This window comes from Spea bombifrons, chromosome 5, assembly GCF_027358695.1.
Source record: "Spea bombifrons isolate aSpeBom1 chromosome 5, aSpeBom1.2.pri, whole genome shotgun sequence".
Taxonomy (NCBI): domain Eukaryota; kingdom Metazoa; phylum Chordata; class Amphibia; order Anura; family Pelobatidae; genus Spea; species Spea bombifrons.
In genome coordinates this window covers 13306913-13324036 of record NC_071091.1, presented here as the reverse complement: position 1 = coordinate 13324036, position 17124 = coordinate 13306913, and the positions used below count along the sequence as shown (strand labels likewise).

General features: G+C 38.8%; 1 protein-coding gene across 2 annotated transcripts in view; it reads right to left on the bottom strand.

Annotated features, from left to right (window-relative positions):
• Positions 1–17124, bottom strand: part of NEBL (nebulette) — an 83439-nt gene that overhangs the window by 45469 nt on the left and 20846 nt on the right. For both annotated transcript variants that reach the window (XM_053468189.1, XM_053468190.1), the window contains exons 3-4: positions 10850–10934; positions 698–805 (exon numbers count right to left, since the gene is read on the bottom strand). In XM_053468189.1, the coding sequence (XP_053324164.1) occupies positions 698–805; positions 10850–10934 (193 nt within the window). The remainder of the gene's footprint in view (positions 1–697; positions 806–10849; positions 10935–17124) is intronic.

The window sequence follows — 17124 nt, the reverse complement described above, 5'->3', positions numbered from 1 at the left end:
CCTCCTCCGGAACCTGGAAAGTTTACTTCTGTGTTACATGTAGCTGCTGGATTAAGAACGATTGCAACCACTGCTTTTAAAGGAAGACCCGGGGTTTATGGCCAGCTTCTCAGCAATTCCAGATATGACAACGTAGGAGAGAGTTTTCATAAATTAATTAATATTATTTTACATTTCTGCAATTAATGTTTTCTGTGTTCTTAGGATGGCACATCTTCAAATGTCACATGACCAGCTTCAGAAAATATTCTTCTGAAATGCTCCTTGAATTTGTTGTACTTGACTTTGTCAGCCAACCAGCCACAGTCAAAATACATTCAAAAAGCGGTTTTCAACTCTATGATATTTATTCAATATATTATGGTGGCCCTAGTTTCTATGGTTCCCTAAATGAACATTTTGTGATGGGATGGATACACCCATACTAAACGTAAGGAATTTAGAATGCCATACTGGCTTCCTTTTCTTAAAAAATGTATATAAAAAGTCAGTATCTTAATTTAAGAAATGAGAATTTGAGCTGCATAGAGAATGCACGTGTTGTGAACCTGACACACACACACACTCAGTTGTGCACACACACACTCAGTTGTGCACACACACACACTCACTCGCACAATTTGACACCATTTATAATCTCACAAATATCATAGGTCAACATGACTGCTGCACACCCTGGATAGTATGTTTCACATACATTACTAATCTGTTCCTGGGTCTTTTTTAGTCTCTGTAACTCGGGAGTGTCAGTCACGATGCTGAATCCTCTTCCTTTACTGTCTTCAAAATCCTTCTTGTATTTTACCTGCAAAATATTTATTTATTTAATGAATACATGTCTTGTTCTATATGTATAAGAAACAGATCATGGAATTTAAAAGTATCATTTAGTAGACTTAGATGTTACCCATTTCTATTAATAATAAATGATTACATTTGTCTCCTATAGCAGAAACATCGACTAAAGTGGAGGTTAAAAGAATACTTTTTTTTAAGTGAGTTCTGGTTTTAGCTCACAATTTAACAATGCATAAAGGGGAGAAACTGGCCCTGCCTATTTCATAGCCCAACCAGAGAGGTGATTTTAAAGAACCCTCACTGATTTTTACCATAAACTGTTCAACTTATTGCAAAATGAGAGCGTTTCCAGTGACGTCCTCTCCCCGATTCTCCGATCGCGGCAGAGGACGTCACTGGAAGACCTCGTTTTAGTGGCTTTGTGTGAATCCTCAAATTTACCAAAAGATATTACTTTATCACCTGCACTGTGCCAGAAAATGTAAGCCTTACAATAATAAGCACTAAGACTTTAAGAGAAACCATGCATAAATACTCCAAGATACTGATCATTTAGACTGCAATTTAAATTACCGGTATATAATTACTAGATGAGCTTAACAACCTTACAGCATAAGAATTGAGGAGTGCAGAAGAATTACACACTCAAACCTACTTTCTAGCAGAACGCATACATTTTAAAAGCCACATCAGTTATAATTTGTGGAGTGTAACTATAATTGTTTAAAACAGGAGTAAATGAGTACGGGAAGCCCAGGTAGATATTTGTTAGTAAATTGGACCACATGGTGTTTTAGCTACATGTAATTATAAACAACGTGTAATCTACTAAGTGCAAATGGCTTGCCATCGCTTCCCGTGCATTAAGCTTGACTTTTCCTATGGATTTCGTAAATGTAAAATCTGTTGCTACTTTACAATTATGAACCCAAATACTTCAAAATTAATGCTTCTAATAGAATGTTACTATTATTTTAACTGGCGATTAACCATAGCTAGGAATCCTGATTAACTGGAAAGAAATCTGAGCCATTTGTACAAATTTGGAGAAGTGACTAATCCTTCATGTGTTTACCATGCTAAGAAGAACACAGGCAGATTGGCACAGTAAATTCATAACAAACAAAGATGTACAAATATAAACCAGTCTTAGAAACAGGAACTGCGAGATTATCTTTGTATTTGATAAATTCTGTATGCGGAATTTGACAAATCAAGTGATCCCTATCAAAAAAAACAAAGAGAAAAATTCAGTGGGTCTTTGGAAAGCAGAAAGGTGCCTACAGAATGAACTTAATTACAACTTTATTGAAGAGCCAGGTTAGTATGAATTATTAACGCTTACTGACCTGATGGCATTTTAGGAAAATGACAGTATATTAAACCCTGATGCGTGAGGAATGGAAAGGGGAATGAAAAAAAAAAAAAATATGAAAATAAAAGCTGTCAGCGTGTATTCACAACTGGCTAAAACAAAGTACCCATGGTCATTTATGGTTAGCATGCTAATGGAACATTCGCAGACCTGTGCAATGTATAGTTGATAGGGGGAAAGATTTCTCTCCAATATAACTATGCGTTATGTAGGGCTAGATGTACCCTTGCCTGAGAAGCTTACTGTGATGGCCCTCACCTGCAAACCCATCTAAACCTGTCTATGTGATGCAGCTATAGAGACATAGCCATCAGCGTGTTATATGATGAAAGTTTATTGAAACTGGTTTTATAAGTCAGGGCTAAAATAACACGGGTTAAACTTTAATGGCTATCAGTTTAACAGAAACAAGCAGGGGGGTTGTGGTTCTCAAGGCACTGCTCCATTGTTTTGTGGCACGCAGTACATTCCCCCTCGTAGCTGAATGCAGGATTCAGACCAGTAACACCCTGTCTGTATGAGGCATGAGGTATATTTTTCAGACTCCATCATGCATTATCAGGGTCTAATCACAGTTAACTTCTTCTGTTAGAAGAGCCAGGTCAGCCCTGTATCATGTATAGTGTTAGGAAGCCAGGTCAGTCCTGTATCATGTATAGTGTTAGTAAGCCAGGTCAGCCCTGTATCAGGTATAGTGTTAGTAAGCCAGGTCAGCCCTGTATCATGTATAGTGTTAGGAAGCCAGGTCAGTCCTGTATCATGTATAGTGTTAGTAAGCCAGGTCAGCCCTGTATCAGGTATAGTGTTAGGAAGCCAGGTCAGCCCTGTATCATGTATAGTGTTAGGAAGCCAGGTCAGCCCTGCATCATGTATAGTGTTAGGAAGCCAGGACAGCCCTGTATCATGTATAGTGTTAGGAAGCCAAGTCAGCCCTGTATCATATATAGTGTTAGGAAGCTAGGTCAGCCCTGTATCATGTATAGTGTTAGGAAGATCCCCCATGATAGTTATACATTATACAAACCTGAAGCTAAATAGGATTGGCCAATAGTGAAGTAAAGTAGAAGAAACTCTAATAAAAAGGAAATACATAATTAAACTGAAAATGTTTCAGGTGAGCAAGCAGGAGCGTCTAGCGTATAATCTGTGTATTATCAAAGGCCAAAGCTAATACACTTAATTCTAACTACGCATTATGGAGAGCCAACCAGGGATGTACCTTCCTACAGCATGGTGCAATTGGAACAACGGCTGCCAACTATTATTTTAGTAAATAAACATAAGCAATAAAGTCTCATATGCTTATAGATTGTAAATTCGCAAGAGCCATTGGTAATTGTTTTATTTTGCCAATTTTAATTGGTAATTTCCTTTTCTAGAAAGCGATGACAGAAAAGAACCGATTGGCCACATTAGGTCTTCATGAATACTGTATATAAATAAGGATAGCTTTATGCACATCCCTAGTTTTTGTTTAAATTCATACTACGTCTGTACTACTTCAACTGAATCTATATTCCAAGTAGTAGACATGGGCAAATAGTTGGGGTGTACTCTCTTTGCATGGCGTTTTCTTATTTGTTTGCAGAAATTCTATGAAGAACGACAAAGAATATGGCAATTGGCTTAAAAAAGGCAAATTAAAAAAATGTTCCTTTATTGTACATAATTTTTGTATTGAATCAAAGAACAATTTTTGGGGGGAATAAGTCATATAATTTATTGCTGTTTCAAAAGTGTTTCACAAGGTCCAGTTTATCACATTGCAAGCTTGGCAGGCATTTTAGTCCTCGAAGGTGCTGCAAGCTGTTAGTAAACATAATCTTATTCCTGAGACGTCTCCCAGTAGATTTTAATTCAATTCCTCTAAGGTGAACAGATCTCTCTTTAGAGGGTAACAATATTATTCAAACTCATTCTGCTTCAGATCAATTCTATGCGCGTGCAAACTTAGAATAAAATAAAGTAGACCCCAGTGATATTCTGGTAATTCCAGGGTCAATTTCTTCTTCTGATACACATAACCTGAACTGCTGCATAAAGACATACTGCATATAGAGCAGGCATGTCCAAAGTCCGGCCCGCGGGCCAATTGCGGCCCGCGTTCCGGACTGATGCGGCCCCCAAGTGAGCCACGGGACTTGGCGTCATCAGCCGGCGCAGGGAGAAGGAAAGCGCGAGATCTGGGCTTTCCTTCTCCCTGCGCCGGCACACACAGCGGTGGGCGCGGCTTCAGTGTTGTGCGCCGGGATCTGACAACAAACCCCGGCGCACAACAGCTGTTGCCGCGCAGATCGCAAGGGAGCGGTATCGGAGGTATTTACCGGACATCCGGCTTAAAATCACTCAAGGGAGCCGGATGTCCGGTAAAGACCTCCGATACTGCTCCCTTGCGATCCACGCGGCAACAGCTGTTGTGCGCCGGGGTTTGTTGTCAGATCCCGGCGCACAACACTGAAGCCGCGCCCACCGCTGTCCGTGCCCTCTGAACCCCGTGCCCTCGGAAGAAGACAGAAGAACTGAAGAAGAAGAGGAGCGAAGAGCAGGAAAAGGAGCTGTAAGGAGAAAAGAGGAAAGGTAGGAAAGCATACAGTGAGAGTGGATTGGTGTATGTGTGTGGATGTGTATGTGTGGATTGGTATGTATGTGTGGATTGGTATGTGTGTGTGGATTGGTGTATGTGTGTGGATTGGTGTATGTGTGTGGATTGGTGTATGTGTGTGGATTGGTGTATATGTGTGGATTGGTATGTGTGTGTGGATTGGTGTATGTGTGTGGATTGGTGTATATGTGTGGATTGGTGTATATGTGTGGATTGGTATGTGTGTGGATTGGTGTATGTGTGTGGATTAGTGTATATGTGTGGATTGGTATGTGTGTGGATTGGTATGTGTGTGGATTGGTATATATGTGTGGATTGGTATATATGTGTGGATTGGTATATATGTGTGGATTAGTGTATATGTGTGGATTGGTATGTGTGTGGATTGGTATATGTGTGGATTGGTATGTGTGTGGATTGGTATGTGTGTGGATTGGTATGTGTGTGGATTGGTATGTGTGTGGATTGGTATGTGTGTGGATTGGTATGTGTGTGTGGATTGGTATGTGTGTGTGGATTGGTGTGTGTGTGTGGATTGGTGTGTGTGTGTGGATTGGTGTGTGTGTGTGGATTGGTGTGTGTGTGTGGATTGGTGTATGTGTGTGGATTGGTGTATGTGTGTGGATTGGTATGTGTGGATTGGTATGTGTGGATTGGTATGTGTGGATTGGTATGTGTGGATTGGTGTATGTGTGTGGATTGGTGTATGTGTGTGGATTGGTGTATGTGTGTGGATTGGTGTATGTGTGTGGATTGGTGTATGTGTGTGGATTGGTGTATGTGTGTGGATTGGTGTGTGTGTGGATTGGTATGCGTGTGGATTGGTATGCGTGTGGATTGGTATGCGTGTGGATTGGTATATGTGTGTGGATTGGTGTATGTGTGTGTGTTGGTATGTGTGTGTGGATTGGTATGTGTGTGGGGATTGGTATGCGTGTGGATTGGTATGCGTGTGGATTGGTAAATGTGTGAGAGTGATGGATGTTATGCTGTACCATTTCCAATGTATTTTTCATTATATAATTATGCTCTAAAGTACATCATAACTCCCATCACTCTATACTGTTCCATACAGTGGCAGAGCTGGGAGACAGAGGCCTTGCACCCCCACCGCAGGACTCCTGAAAGGTAAGTGAACTTCAAAGAGGGAGAGGGTAGATCGTTAGGAGGGGTAGATAGGGAGAAGGGAGTGAGAAGAAGTAGATAGGGCAGAAGGGAGCGTGAAGGGGTAGATAAGGCAATCATACTCCTATCATGCCAAGTCTGTGACTGCCTCCTGGAATCTGGGTATGCCTGGGCATGATAGGAATGTGATTGCTGTTAACAATTATATATATATATATATATATATATATATATATATATATATTGTTATTTAATTGTTTTGTCCTATTTTGGTGTGTTACTTACTTTAAATAAAAGTGTTAGATTTTTTTATGGTGTGTGTGGGGGGTCATATTCAGTTTCGGCCAGGTAGTTTTAAAGTGTGTGTGGGGGGGGTGCCACATACAGGATCCGCCCGGGTGCCAAATACTCTAGGTACGCCCCTGCCCTCCCCTACACAATTTCTTCATCAGATGCCCTTGTGGCTGTGTGTGCCGGCGCAGGGAGAAGGAAAGCCCAAATCTTGCGATCTCGGACGTCGCTAGATTTGGGCTTTCCTTCTCCCTGCGCCGGCACACACAGCCACAAGGGCATCTGATGAAGAAATTGTAGGCAGTGGCGGAATTACCGGGGTCGCGACTGCGACCAGGCCCTGGAGTTCTGCCAGTCAGTGGGGCCCAAGGGGTGCCGAGCGGTTGCTGAAAAAGGAGAGTGAGAAAGGGATAGATGTGGTATGCCGTTTTCAATAAACTTTGCATAAAATAGTTAATTTGCATTTCATTTTAATGGTTCAGAAAATGTCAGGCAAAATGGTCGGCCCTCGCACACGTTCACTTCATCAAATCTGGCACTCTTCGAAAAAAGTTTGGACATGCCTGATATAGAGATTCTGCCTTGCAGACCTAAAATGTGTCCTCATATAGTCAGAAAATGGGGTAACACAAAATCCTGGGGCCCCACGCATGCTGTTTAAGGGGTTCCCTCCCTACATATATGTCTTCTGTTTAGGATCTAAGTGCCTGTGTTATTAAATGTGGGAAATTAGTGCTTGTAGTGTCCACATATAATAGGAAGCAAATAAACTCAAAATAAATTTGCTCAAAATATGTTAACGAATGTGCTTGGCAATAAAACATTACAGATATCATTAACAATAGGTTACGGACAGTTTCAAGAGGCCTACTTCTACACCAAGATGTCTCGGGGCTTCTACGATCTGGGGAAAACCTGTAATAAAGTCTAAATGTTCAGCTGTTTTGTTTGCCATGGACAAGACAACAAGAGGGTGTATGGTATTTCACTCTTCGGGGATCTCTTGGGGCTCACTCCTCGCTCACTTGTGCTTAAGGGATTCCCACCGGACCCCACTGATTAGGACCATGAAGGCTGAATCCTATGTTTGAGGTTGCTGGTTCCCTCATGCACTGGAAATCTGCCCTGCATTTCAGCTCTGGACTGCCTGTGTGGTAGAATCCAACTTATATATGTCCATGGAGCTATTTCCCCTGTAATGGCATATAGTGAGTGTATATATAAAATTTTCCTTAGAACAAATAAGTAGAAGGAATTAGACTAGTAATGGGGTTGAAAAGTTTGTTGCTGGTAACCTGGTATTAAAATCTCCCCTTCTAGATAACATTTCTAATGTAATATGGATGAGCTCCCTGTATCTCTTTTGATATACATAATATCAAAGGATATTTTTCCATTTGATCAGAGGCTACTTCCACTTCAAAGGTTCTCGTGCACCTGTTTCTCCAAGACCTCTCCCAACCACAAAGCATTTCTGGTCACAAAAGTGCAAAATCCTCACTGATTTCTCTCAGGTGCAAGGCAGAGATCAAAGCTCAATCTTTATTGTTGGAATCTACTAACTTGATACACAACTGCGGTTAGAATCTCCCCTTCATGCAATAAAGGGCTTGTACCTGCTTCCTATCTGTAATGAGTCAATGCTTTCCACTGTTACCATATGAGAGAGAGGGAGGAGAGAGAGAGAGAGAAGCTTATAGCCCAAAAAAGGCAAATTAGGCAATAATTATATTGCCTCTTGTACTTTGCTTTCTTCAAGCAGCATTCATCCCCAATGCATAGCATCTCTGAAAACTTTATATCAACATTAAAAATTCATATAGACATTTCCAGATTTGTTTTGGTTTTGTTAAGTGGTCACTGTCACCGATTCGATCTGTTCTAATATAACAAAACATGGCCAAGGAAGCAATTTGCATTGGGTTTAAATATTAATACATACAGCATCTTGGTGAAACAAAAGTAGAATGAATCGTGTATGTTCATCTGTAGATATTTGTGTATGCATGGAACCAAAGGGGCACACAGTATTTCATACTACAAATGACCAATGACGTCTGTGTAAGTCCACCTTGTGTGATACATAATAAGTTCTAGATTTTTAGATTTATTGAGATTTAAATTGTCTGTAAGCAGAATTTGCCTTTATACCTTTAAGAAAGATGAATAATATCATTGTTGGCGATGTACAGTACTATACTCAAGAAGGTGCCGCCATGAATATAAAGATGAATCACTGCAGGAGGTAACAGACCATCCTTTGGTGAGGATCACATCAAGTGATTTTGTGAAGTGTGTGAATGCAAGCTGAATTTTGAATGCCCTAAAATATATAATGACAGCTCTGAGCACAACATTGAGACGAATACAAATCACTGAAAAGGTTACATAAACATAAGTATTATTTCGCAGAACATCTTATGAAAGGGGGGTTAGAACGTGGACTAAATTTAACAGGACTTTTGGGGGGAGCTTTTTCCCTTTTGCAATTTGTTATTTAGGTTTTCTGAAATGGGACATATATATCACTATTGTACATAAATATTGTATTCATTTATCTTCTTAGTGTCCTTATAACACACGCCTTGTTATAGAAAATACAAACTTTCTGTATTACATTTATATATTCCAAGTGAAAACAGATTCACACAACGAGTCAAGCCCAATGATATGGCTCTACGGTACCTCATCCTCAATCGCCTTTATGTACGTGCTAAACCACTGCAAGCCACATGAATCAGGAAAAACAGGCAGACTAGATGGATGAATAGTTCTTATCTGCCGTCACATTCTATGTTTCTATGTTTAAGCATAGATTTGCAGTTGGCCAACAGTATTGGTTATAGATCACATAGAGAAAGCATAGAAGGGTATTCAGTCACAGCCAGAGCACTGTGGGTGATATATATTTGATTATTTTTCAACAATGGAGTTGAAGATTTTTTCTTTTATTGGGCCAAAAGAGAACAAGACGCATCGTTTGGCAACCTCAAAAGTCCTTTCTTTAGAGATTCCAAAAAAAAGCTTTTTTTATGAAATAATTGACATCATCATATGTTCTAGGGTTACTACCTTTTTGTGTTACAATACTGTCAAAGTCCCAGCTTCCGTAGGGTTATCATTGCCTACCATATTGCCTGTTATCTTCTTGGCCTGATGCTAACCTACCAATGTGTTGATAGCGTCATTGCCTGTGGTAAGTGAAATGTGTCCACATGGACCAAACCTGTTGTTGGAATGTTCACACAATCGAAATACGAGGCCTGAAGAAGGTATACTGTTTACATCATCGGACACTAAGGAGGGCTTTTATGTCTGAATGAAGTTACAGCACACCTAGAACCACATTATCTCTTGAACAAGATGCCCAGTAAATTTATTTTCCAATTATCAACTAAAAATCAAGATAAAGAAACAGTGGGGATGATGAGAAATAGCATCAGGATTCAGTTCAGTTCTGAGGAAACAAATCTGTAGCCAAAGTTATCTTCATGATGTCCCAAAATTAGAGTCAGCTATATAATTAGCCTTTAGTATAACTTGTCCTGATTTTGCTTGAGAATTTGTGTAACTGCGAATCATGTGTGCCTGAGAGAACACTGGACAAATGAAACAAGGGATCCACTTTATAGTTCTCTATAATAACTGCAACTGTTACCAAATTATTCAATGTACTGCAATTGAACGTGATTGTCATCAGAAGGGAAGGGAGGAATTTCCTGTCCTATTTCTAATGTTCATGGGTGGGTCATGGTTCTCATATTATGTCATTGCGATCATACCAGAATTAGAATGTCTGGGACATATTTGTGGCAAAGTCTTTAGATATCGGATGGGAGCAATACCTTTCTCATTCACTTGCATAGCACTAAAGAGCTTAAACAGTCTTCCCACTGTCATATCTCCATATAATTGCCTGGGGAACAATTAAATCTCTCACAAATATATAACACACCATATATATGCACTAATACGCCCTTACCACCACCCCTTAAACACATCTGCTGCACTATGCACATGCTATCTCCATGATAACTAGGCCTGAGATCAACATGGAATAAGCATTTTAGAAACATATGACATATAGAGCAGATAGTAACCAGATATGCAGTAGAAGTGTTGGGTATCTAATTTCAAGCTCAGTTTAAAGGTTACAGACAATAACAGGTATATTGGTACATTGTTCTATTACCTAAAACAAGGCTTTGGTTTTAATTAGAAACAGGGAAACCGTGCTCAGATAGGGGGCACAACACAGACACTCATCTCCTACACTCAGACGAAAGAAAGCATATACCATACTTGTGACAATTACACAAAACTACATGCAAACCAAATCACAAATGGTTTCCTTTGGCAATTACCCTTCAGGCAGACCAGGGGCTTTACTAAAATGTACTCTTTACGTTCAAACAATGAATAAAAAGGACACAGAGCCAAGCACCATATCCGGAGCATTAACAATTTACGGTGCTTGACTCTGTGATTTGTATTGTATTAATGTATGGTTAACAGGGAGTTAATTTTAATACAGCTCTTGTCTAGGAAGAGGAAATAACAGGAAATATCAGGGAGCGTATCAATGACAAACCTTTCACTATTTAGTCTAAACGGTTTTGTTGTTGTTTTTCGATGAATTTCTCTGTGTATGTTATTACCTGACTTTGTAATTCACTTTGCTGTTTCAGTCGAAGGTTTTCAGGAGTATCTGCCACGGTGGTGAACGACTGCTTCGGGTAATGCCTGGGGGGAAAAAATAGATGAATAAATTAACATTGTCATTGTCATATTAACATAGTCATATCCTGGCAGAAATGTAGTATGCAAGTAAAACTATAGGGGTATAATGCTTAATGCATTGTGGCAGATCATAAAGTAACAGTCATGTCACTTTGTATGTGACTTTTTTGTATTAAATGCAGCTATATAGAAGTCCCCCCAGCTACCCATTCTCTACGATGCTTTTCCCACCTTGTCCAGTTGGCTTTAGTGTTGCTGGCAAAGACAGGTCTCTGTAAGGTCCAAGCCTAATTAAGGCTCACAAAGTACCTTGATGAAGACCACACTTATCAGAATAAAAATTTGGTTAGCATGCTAGCAATCCATGGTACCATGTAGTCTGAAACCAACCGGAAATCTAACCATGCATGGATAAACATAAAGCTATCTTGATTCTAAGCCAGTATCAAGTTCTGAGTCTACACATCAGTACAAAACGGCAGACTAGATGGGCTGAATGATTCTTAACAAATTATATGTTCCCCAATTCCTGTTCTCATATTCCTCACAATATTTTATGGGGTTAGGGCAAGGAGTTCCCCAAAGGTTTGGGGACAGCCACCAAATTGCAAGAAGTAGGTAGACTTAAATTCAACTCCTTCCGCGCACCAAAACCTACAGAAGACCTTTACAAAGCTTGCAGTGGATTGTTATTGTGGAATAATAAATATCATTTGAGACATTTCACTTAAATCGGTTGTAATTCTAGTACTAAGCAATTTATAGTTGATTTATGTTGATTTATAGTTAAGAGCCTTTCCTGATCGTTGTAAGCCCAGTGTGTGGATATGCTTCATGGTGGTTAGGATAGCTTCCAAGTAATGTGGCGGCAGAAGGGTTTATTTGTGTTTTTCTTGCCTGTGTCTTGTGACATGATTACACACAGGGTACAGATGGTCAGATATTTTAATGTGATGAAAACTGACAGCAGTTCCTGCTTTGCCATGTCTTTGCTGGGTTATTCTTAATAATAGCTCTGAGACAGGAGTGAAGCGAACTCATAGAAATAAAGCAACTGCTTAAAACCCAAACATTCTTGGACACCAGAGATTAAAGAAGAAACAGACACGAAGTTCTTCTGATGTTCTGTAGCCTTACTGACAGCTTTTATATAAGCTATGTACCTGCAGTATAAATGTGTGAAATCACTGAACATCTTGACCCTTGAGAAAATCCTCAAAGGAGCACAAAATACAATTTAATAAGGAAGTCTTGAATCAAAAGTGCGACAAATATGAGAAAAAGCTAAAACTTAAACCCTGGTCAGCAGAAATCAAGAGGCCAAGACCTTCAATTTGGCAAACAGGAAAAATATCTAGTGATGCTCATGAGGCAGATCTGGTCCCTAAGTGCAGGGCCAGACTGAGGATGATGAGACAGCCCTGGCACTCTTAGGTGGGTGGCTGGACATAAGAAGCTGCACACTACATTTTTATGCTTACATAGTGTGCAGTCAGGCACGCTGAATCAGTAGATCAGGTGTGTCTGTATGGAGCGATGTTGGCCAGCAGCCTAGCGGGCATTTGCCTGGTACACAAATGGCCAGTGCAGGTATGCTGAATCGATGTGGCTACATTTAGAGAAAATGTTGCATGTGGCCGTGTGTACCCAGCAGACAACCACATGTGCATCATTTATCGGCCACTGGCCTTAAAGTGCCAGGTCCGATTTAAATCCCCAGTCTATCCCTGCTGAGAATCTGTGGCCGAATGGTATATCACATACTCTGGATTCCCTATGGCCACAAAAAAAGGGGTTGAAAAATCCTTAAAGGGCCTTTTTACTGCTAAGAAGTTCAAAAAAAAATCGGTGACCATGACTAGAGCCTTACTATTAATAAAATTAATCACTCACCAATCCTACATTCACTCCAGTATACAAAATACAGCCATGTTAACATGTTTACCAGTTCCAATGAGCATCATATAGACATATACATTAGAAACTATTCTTTACTTCCTTTATTCAGGATTGACACAGTTTTGTTATTGCAAGTTAAGTTTTCCTTATCTTTTTTGCTTAATCTTTGTCAGCGTGGGCTGAAAAGCATGGGAATGAGATAAGCTGCTTTAGCCATCATCTGCCACTGAACCCAGGTTTACTTTTGAATTAAATATTTTCAATACACTTGAAATACATGTTTCAAATACAAGGATTTTTATCAATGCTAAATGCCATGTAGGTTAGACTGTCTCTGAATGGGCATCCACAACCCCGATAACTGATAAATTAGTAAAATATGTTGGTGTTCAGTAGAATGATGGAAAAAGGTCTCAATCTCAGAAAATTGTTCCTCAGTTTTTAAACATTATTATTTCACCTACATGTAATTTTATGGTATATTTTTATAATCCCAGTGCAGAATATATGACGTATTTGCTCGATTTGTATTAGATGATTTTTTTTGTATTTTATTATCTAACTGAAAAACACAATTTATAGTATTTTTGTTATATGTTGTATCTTACATACATTTATAGAAATTTTCATTCACTTTTATATATTCATAATATGATTCCAAGAGCAATAATGTCAGCCCGTACAATTCTTATTTATTAAGTACAATTTTTTATAAATTATAAATCATAAATTATACTTAACATAATAGATATTTTGTTTCATGCCAGCCTTTCATTTAATGTATTGTAATCTTATATGTCCAAAAATATGAGAAAAAATCTGCAGTAACTACTTGTGTTATTGAAAAACCTTGAAATATGGACAAATCCAAAAGAGTAATCCAAAACCAGATTAACGCACAGGGATATGTAATTCATAGCATACACAGATAGGAAATCATTTCTCAAACCGAGGATTCCAACTGGTCAGGCCAGCGCTTATCCACATTGTTCCTGAAAAAGATTTAGACATGTACGTGCTTAACCAAAAAAATAGGTTCTGAGCTCTTAGAAACATGGTTATAGGACAAATTGCTTTTTGTATCCACAAATAATTACCACTTTTGCCATGTGCTTAATGATAAATTGTCTCTTTATTATTGAATGCATCCATATGAATTACATACTACCTTTTTCAGTAATGCTAATTTATCTCTATTTTTTTAATCCTATAGCATAATAGTGAATGACCCCGATGAGTTTTCCGCTGCTCTTTGATGAATGCCCCCAAAAATGACAATTATAATCCCTGGGCTATTGCTAGTCCCAATCAGTTCTACATAGAAATGGTATATACTTCAATATGCTTCTCCTTGGCATAATAAATTAGATGTGACTGCAGGCTTCTCTGCATAAAACATCATAAATGTGAACCGTTATAACAAGTGTAGACAGAATGAGAAGAATGCATTCACTATTTTTAAAAAAAAGAAAGAAAAGATTCCAGAGGCCCTTTGCTTTTTATACCATCGGTTTGAGTTCCCACTGTTCTCACACCTACAAACCTGGGTCTTGGGTATGAGATACATAGTAACTGGGTTAGTCCTGAACAGCATCTCCTTACAGCAAATGTAAACATTTACTGAAACACAATGTTATGGAGGACAGATATTTATAGCTGGCAAATTTACAAGAAGCTGTGTTATTGTGTGGAATGGAGCGTTCAGTCTTCAGTTAGATTAAGGTAAAATGTTCTTAAAAACTGAGATAAAAAGGTGCATCTATTGGCTTGTAGTGGATATTAAATTATGCCTACAAGAAACTAGTTAACTAGCTAATGCCAACAACGTACTCAGATCCCCAATGTAACAACACCACTCAATGCACATTATTATTATATTTATGTAGCCCCTAAAATGTATGCAGCGTTTCTTACAGTACATACATTCAAAGGATCTGACAAAACTAAAACGCACACGCATACTAGCACTGCACGTGGATTAAAAGTAAAATCAACATAATAAAAATGAACCACTTAACCTTCCACCCAACACTGTCCTCCATTGGTGATTACAGTGATGGGTGATTAAAATGCACCATGTGGGGGAGCAATGGCTTTTAACAGTTGTGTTCGTATTATTCATAAGGGTCTTTAATATAGCTTGGTTCAACCAAAACAGAAGCAGCGTAAGATGTAGCAGAGCCAACTGCATTGTCTTCCCCTTTGGTCCATATGGATACATATGAGGATACACCCACCTCTAGTCTTTGTTATTTGCTCAATAATAAAAGCATATTAACCTGCCAATTATCGAGAATCCAAAATATTATTTGATAAGTTCATTAAATCCACCTCCATATCACAACTCTCATTCATAAATTACCTTAAGCTGTGACAACCAACAAGGTTGGACAAAGAAATCTTTTGTAGGATGTGATGGGTTGTGTATGAATGGTGAATTGTGTTTTGTTTCTAGATTTAATGTGTGGGTAGATGGTTTTGCATCAAAAAGAACATTATGGGACAACATTAGGTGAAGCATGGAGATAAAAGGGAGAAGTGATTAAAATGTACTATGTTATGTCCCAATGACTAAGATGCTGTAGGTGGGTAAGAGGTATTACAAGCAAAGTAATCTTGTTTTCATTACGTCTCCAGTGTAGTGTGTGGGTAGAGCATTTGACATGTCTCTCACAGGATTCCTATTAGCAATTCAACCACCCAACCGTCTGCGACTCTTTGAGTAACTTGTGTCTTCATTGCTTCGTGGATTCCTTAACTTGAGGTCTGTCACTACAGTTTGCACCATAGCCGGCTCTGACGTTGCTAGCTCATTGTGATCCATGCTGTCTGGTGCAATTTTCATGATTTAGACAATTCTCCGCTGTCAGCTTCAGATAATTTGTTAGCAGCTAAACACAATGTGATTTGATATCAAGAGATTGACCTGAAAGCTAGAAATTGTCAGCGTTTTGAGCTTCTATAGAAGCTGCTACAAGCATTGCAATACTTACGCTCAAGTAAAAGAAAACTGCAGGTAAGGGCCGTGTAGTTCTCAGAACATGGTCTCCTTCGGTATTAAAATCTTTAAAGCCACTTTAAGGCCAAAAGGCTTGTATTCTCTTCAGCATGAAGTGTCTGCGGTGCGCTGTACCCTGCAAACTGCGATACTTGTAATGTGGATTTACTCTTAATACAATGTTGCTAAATAAGTGATATATGCTCTTGATAAACTGATATGTTGCTATTAATGAGAAAGAATTACAAATATAGCAAGATAACATTCACATACTGAAAAAATGTCTAGAATTCATACATCCATATTTGCTTAGTTTGTTTTCCAAGTACTTCATTATTTCCAGAGTCGGGAAAAGGGGTCTCATCGCCATAGCAACCAAAACAACATGCTTATGGGGCAATTCCAATAGTTCCTATATTGATAAGACCACTTCTATTCACCAATTCTGAACCAAAATAACTTTTTTTAATATATATCCCAGTTGTGCAAACTCATTGGCACCTATAAGGATTTTAAGGAAACCAGTTGGTTTCTTTAAATGTACAAGTTTACTAAATGCCTGATTTCTAACTATAAATTTGCAGTACCAAATTCCAGCTCTGCGTTTCACAATTATATATGTCGGTAAAAGCCGATAAACAGTATATTGTTCTAGACTTGTAGTTATAACCCAACAAGCAAAACCTGTATTATATTGTGTTAATTAGGCATAAGGTGTGTCTAATTAACTCCCACACTGCAGAATAACTGGTTCCAACCAAGCCCATTAACAATAACACTCCAGTTAGTCATTAACTACTAACAGGTATTTAATGTGTGGCATTAGTAATACACCAGGTTCATTTCCCATCATATGTCTACTGGATAGATGATCCCGGTGACATGGTGGCTGTCTTTGTAATTGTAGTTTTCAATGCATAACTGTAAGTGTATTTACCAAGTGTTTGCAAGTGAAAGATTGCAATTAGATATAAAAGTTGAGTAACAATAAAGCACACACTCTAAATTAAAATATGGCAACTGCAGGTGTACAGGAGACCACCAAAAAATTAAGGGACTAGTCTCATCTGGTATATTTACTAGGCAGAATTGGAAAGACAGTTTCATGGAGAATGGTTGAGTTTAACTTCACTATTCATTATGAAGCCCAAGACCAACAAGATCTTCCAGCAGAAGAGTTGTGTTGGCCCTATATAATGCATACTTCAATGTCTAAAGAGACTGAACAAATGTTACTGATTTAACGATACCAACTTTACATTGTACATGGTCGGCCAAGCTCTTTCTGCAGAAGCT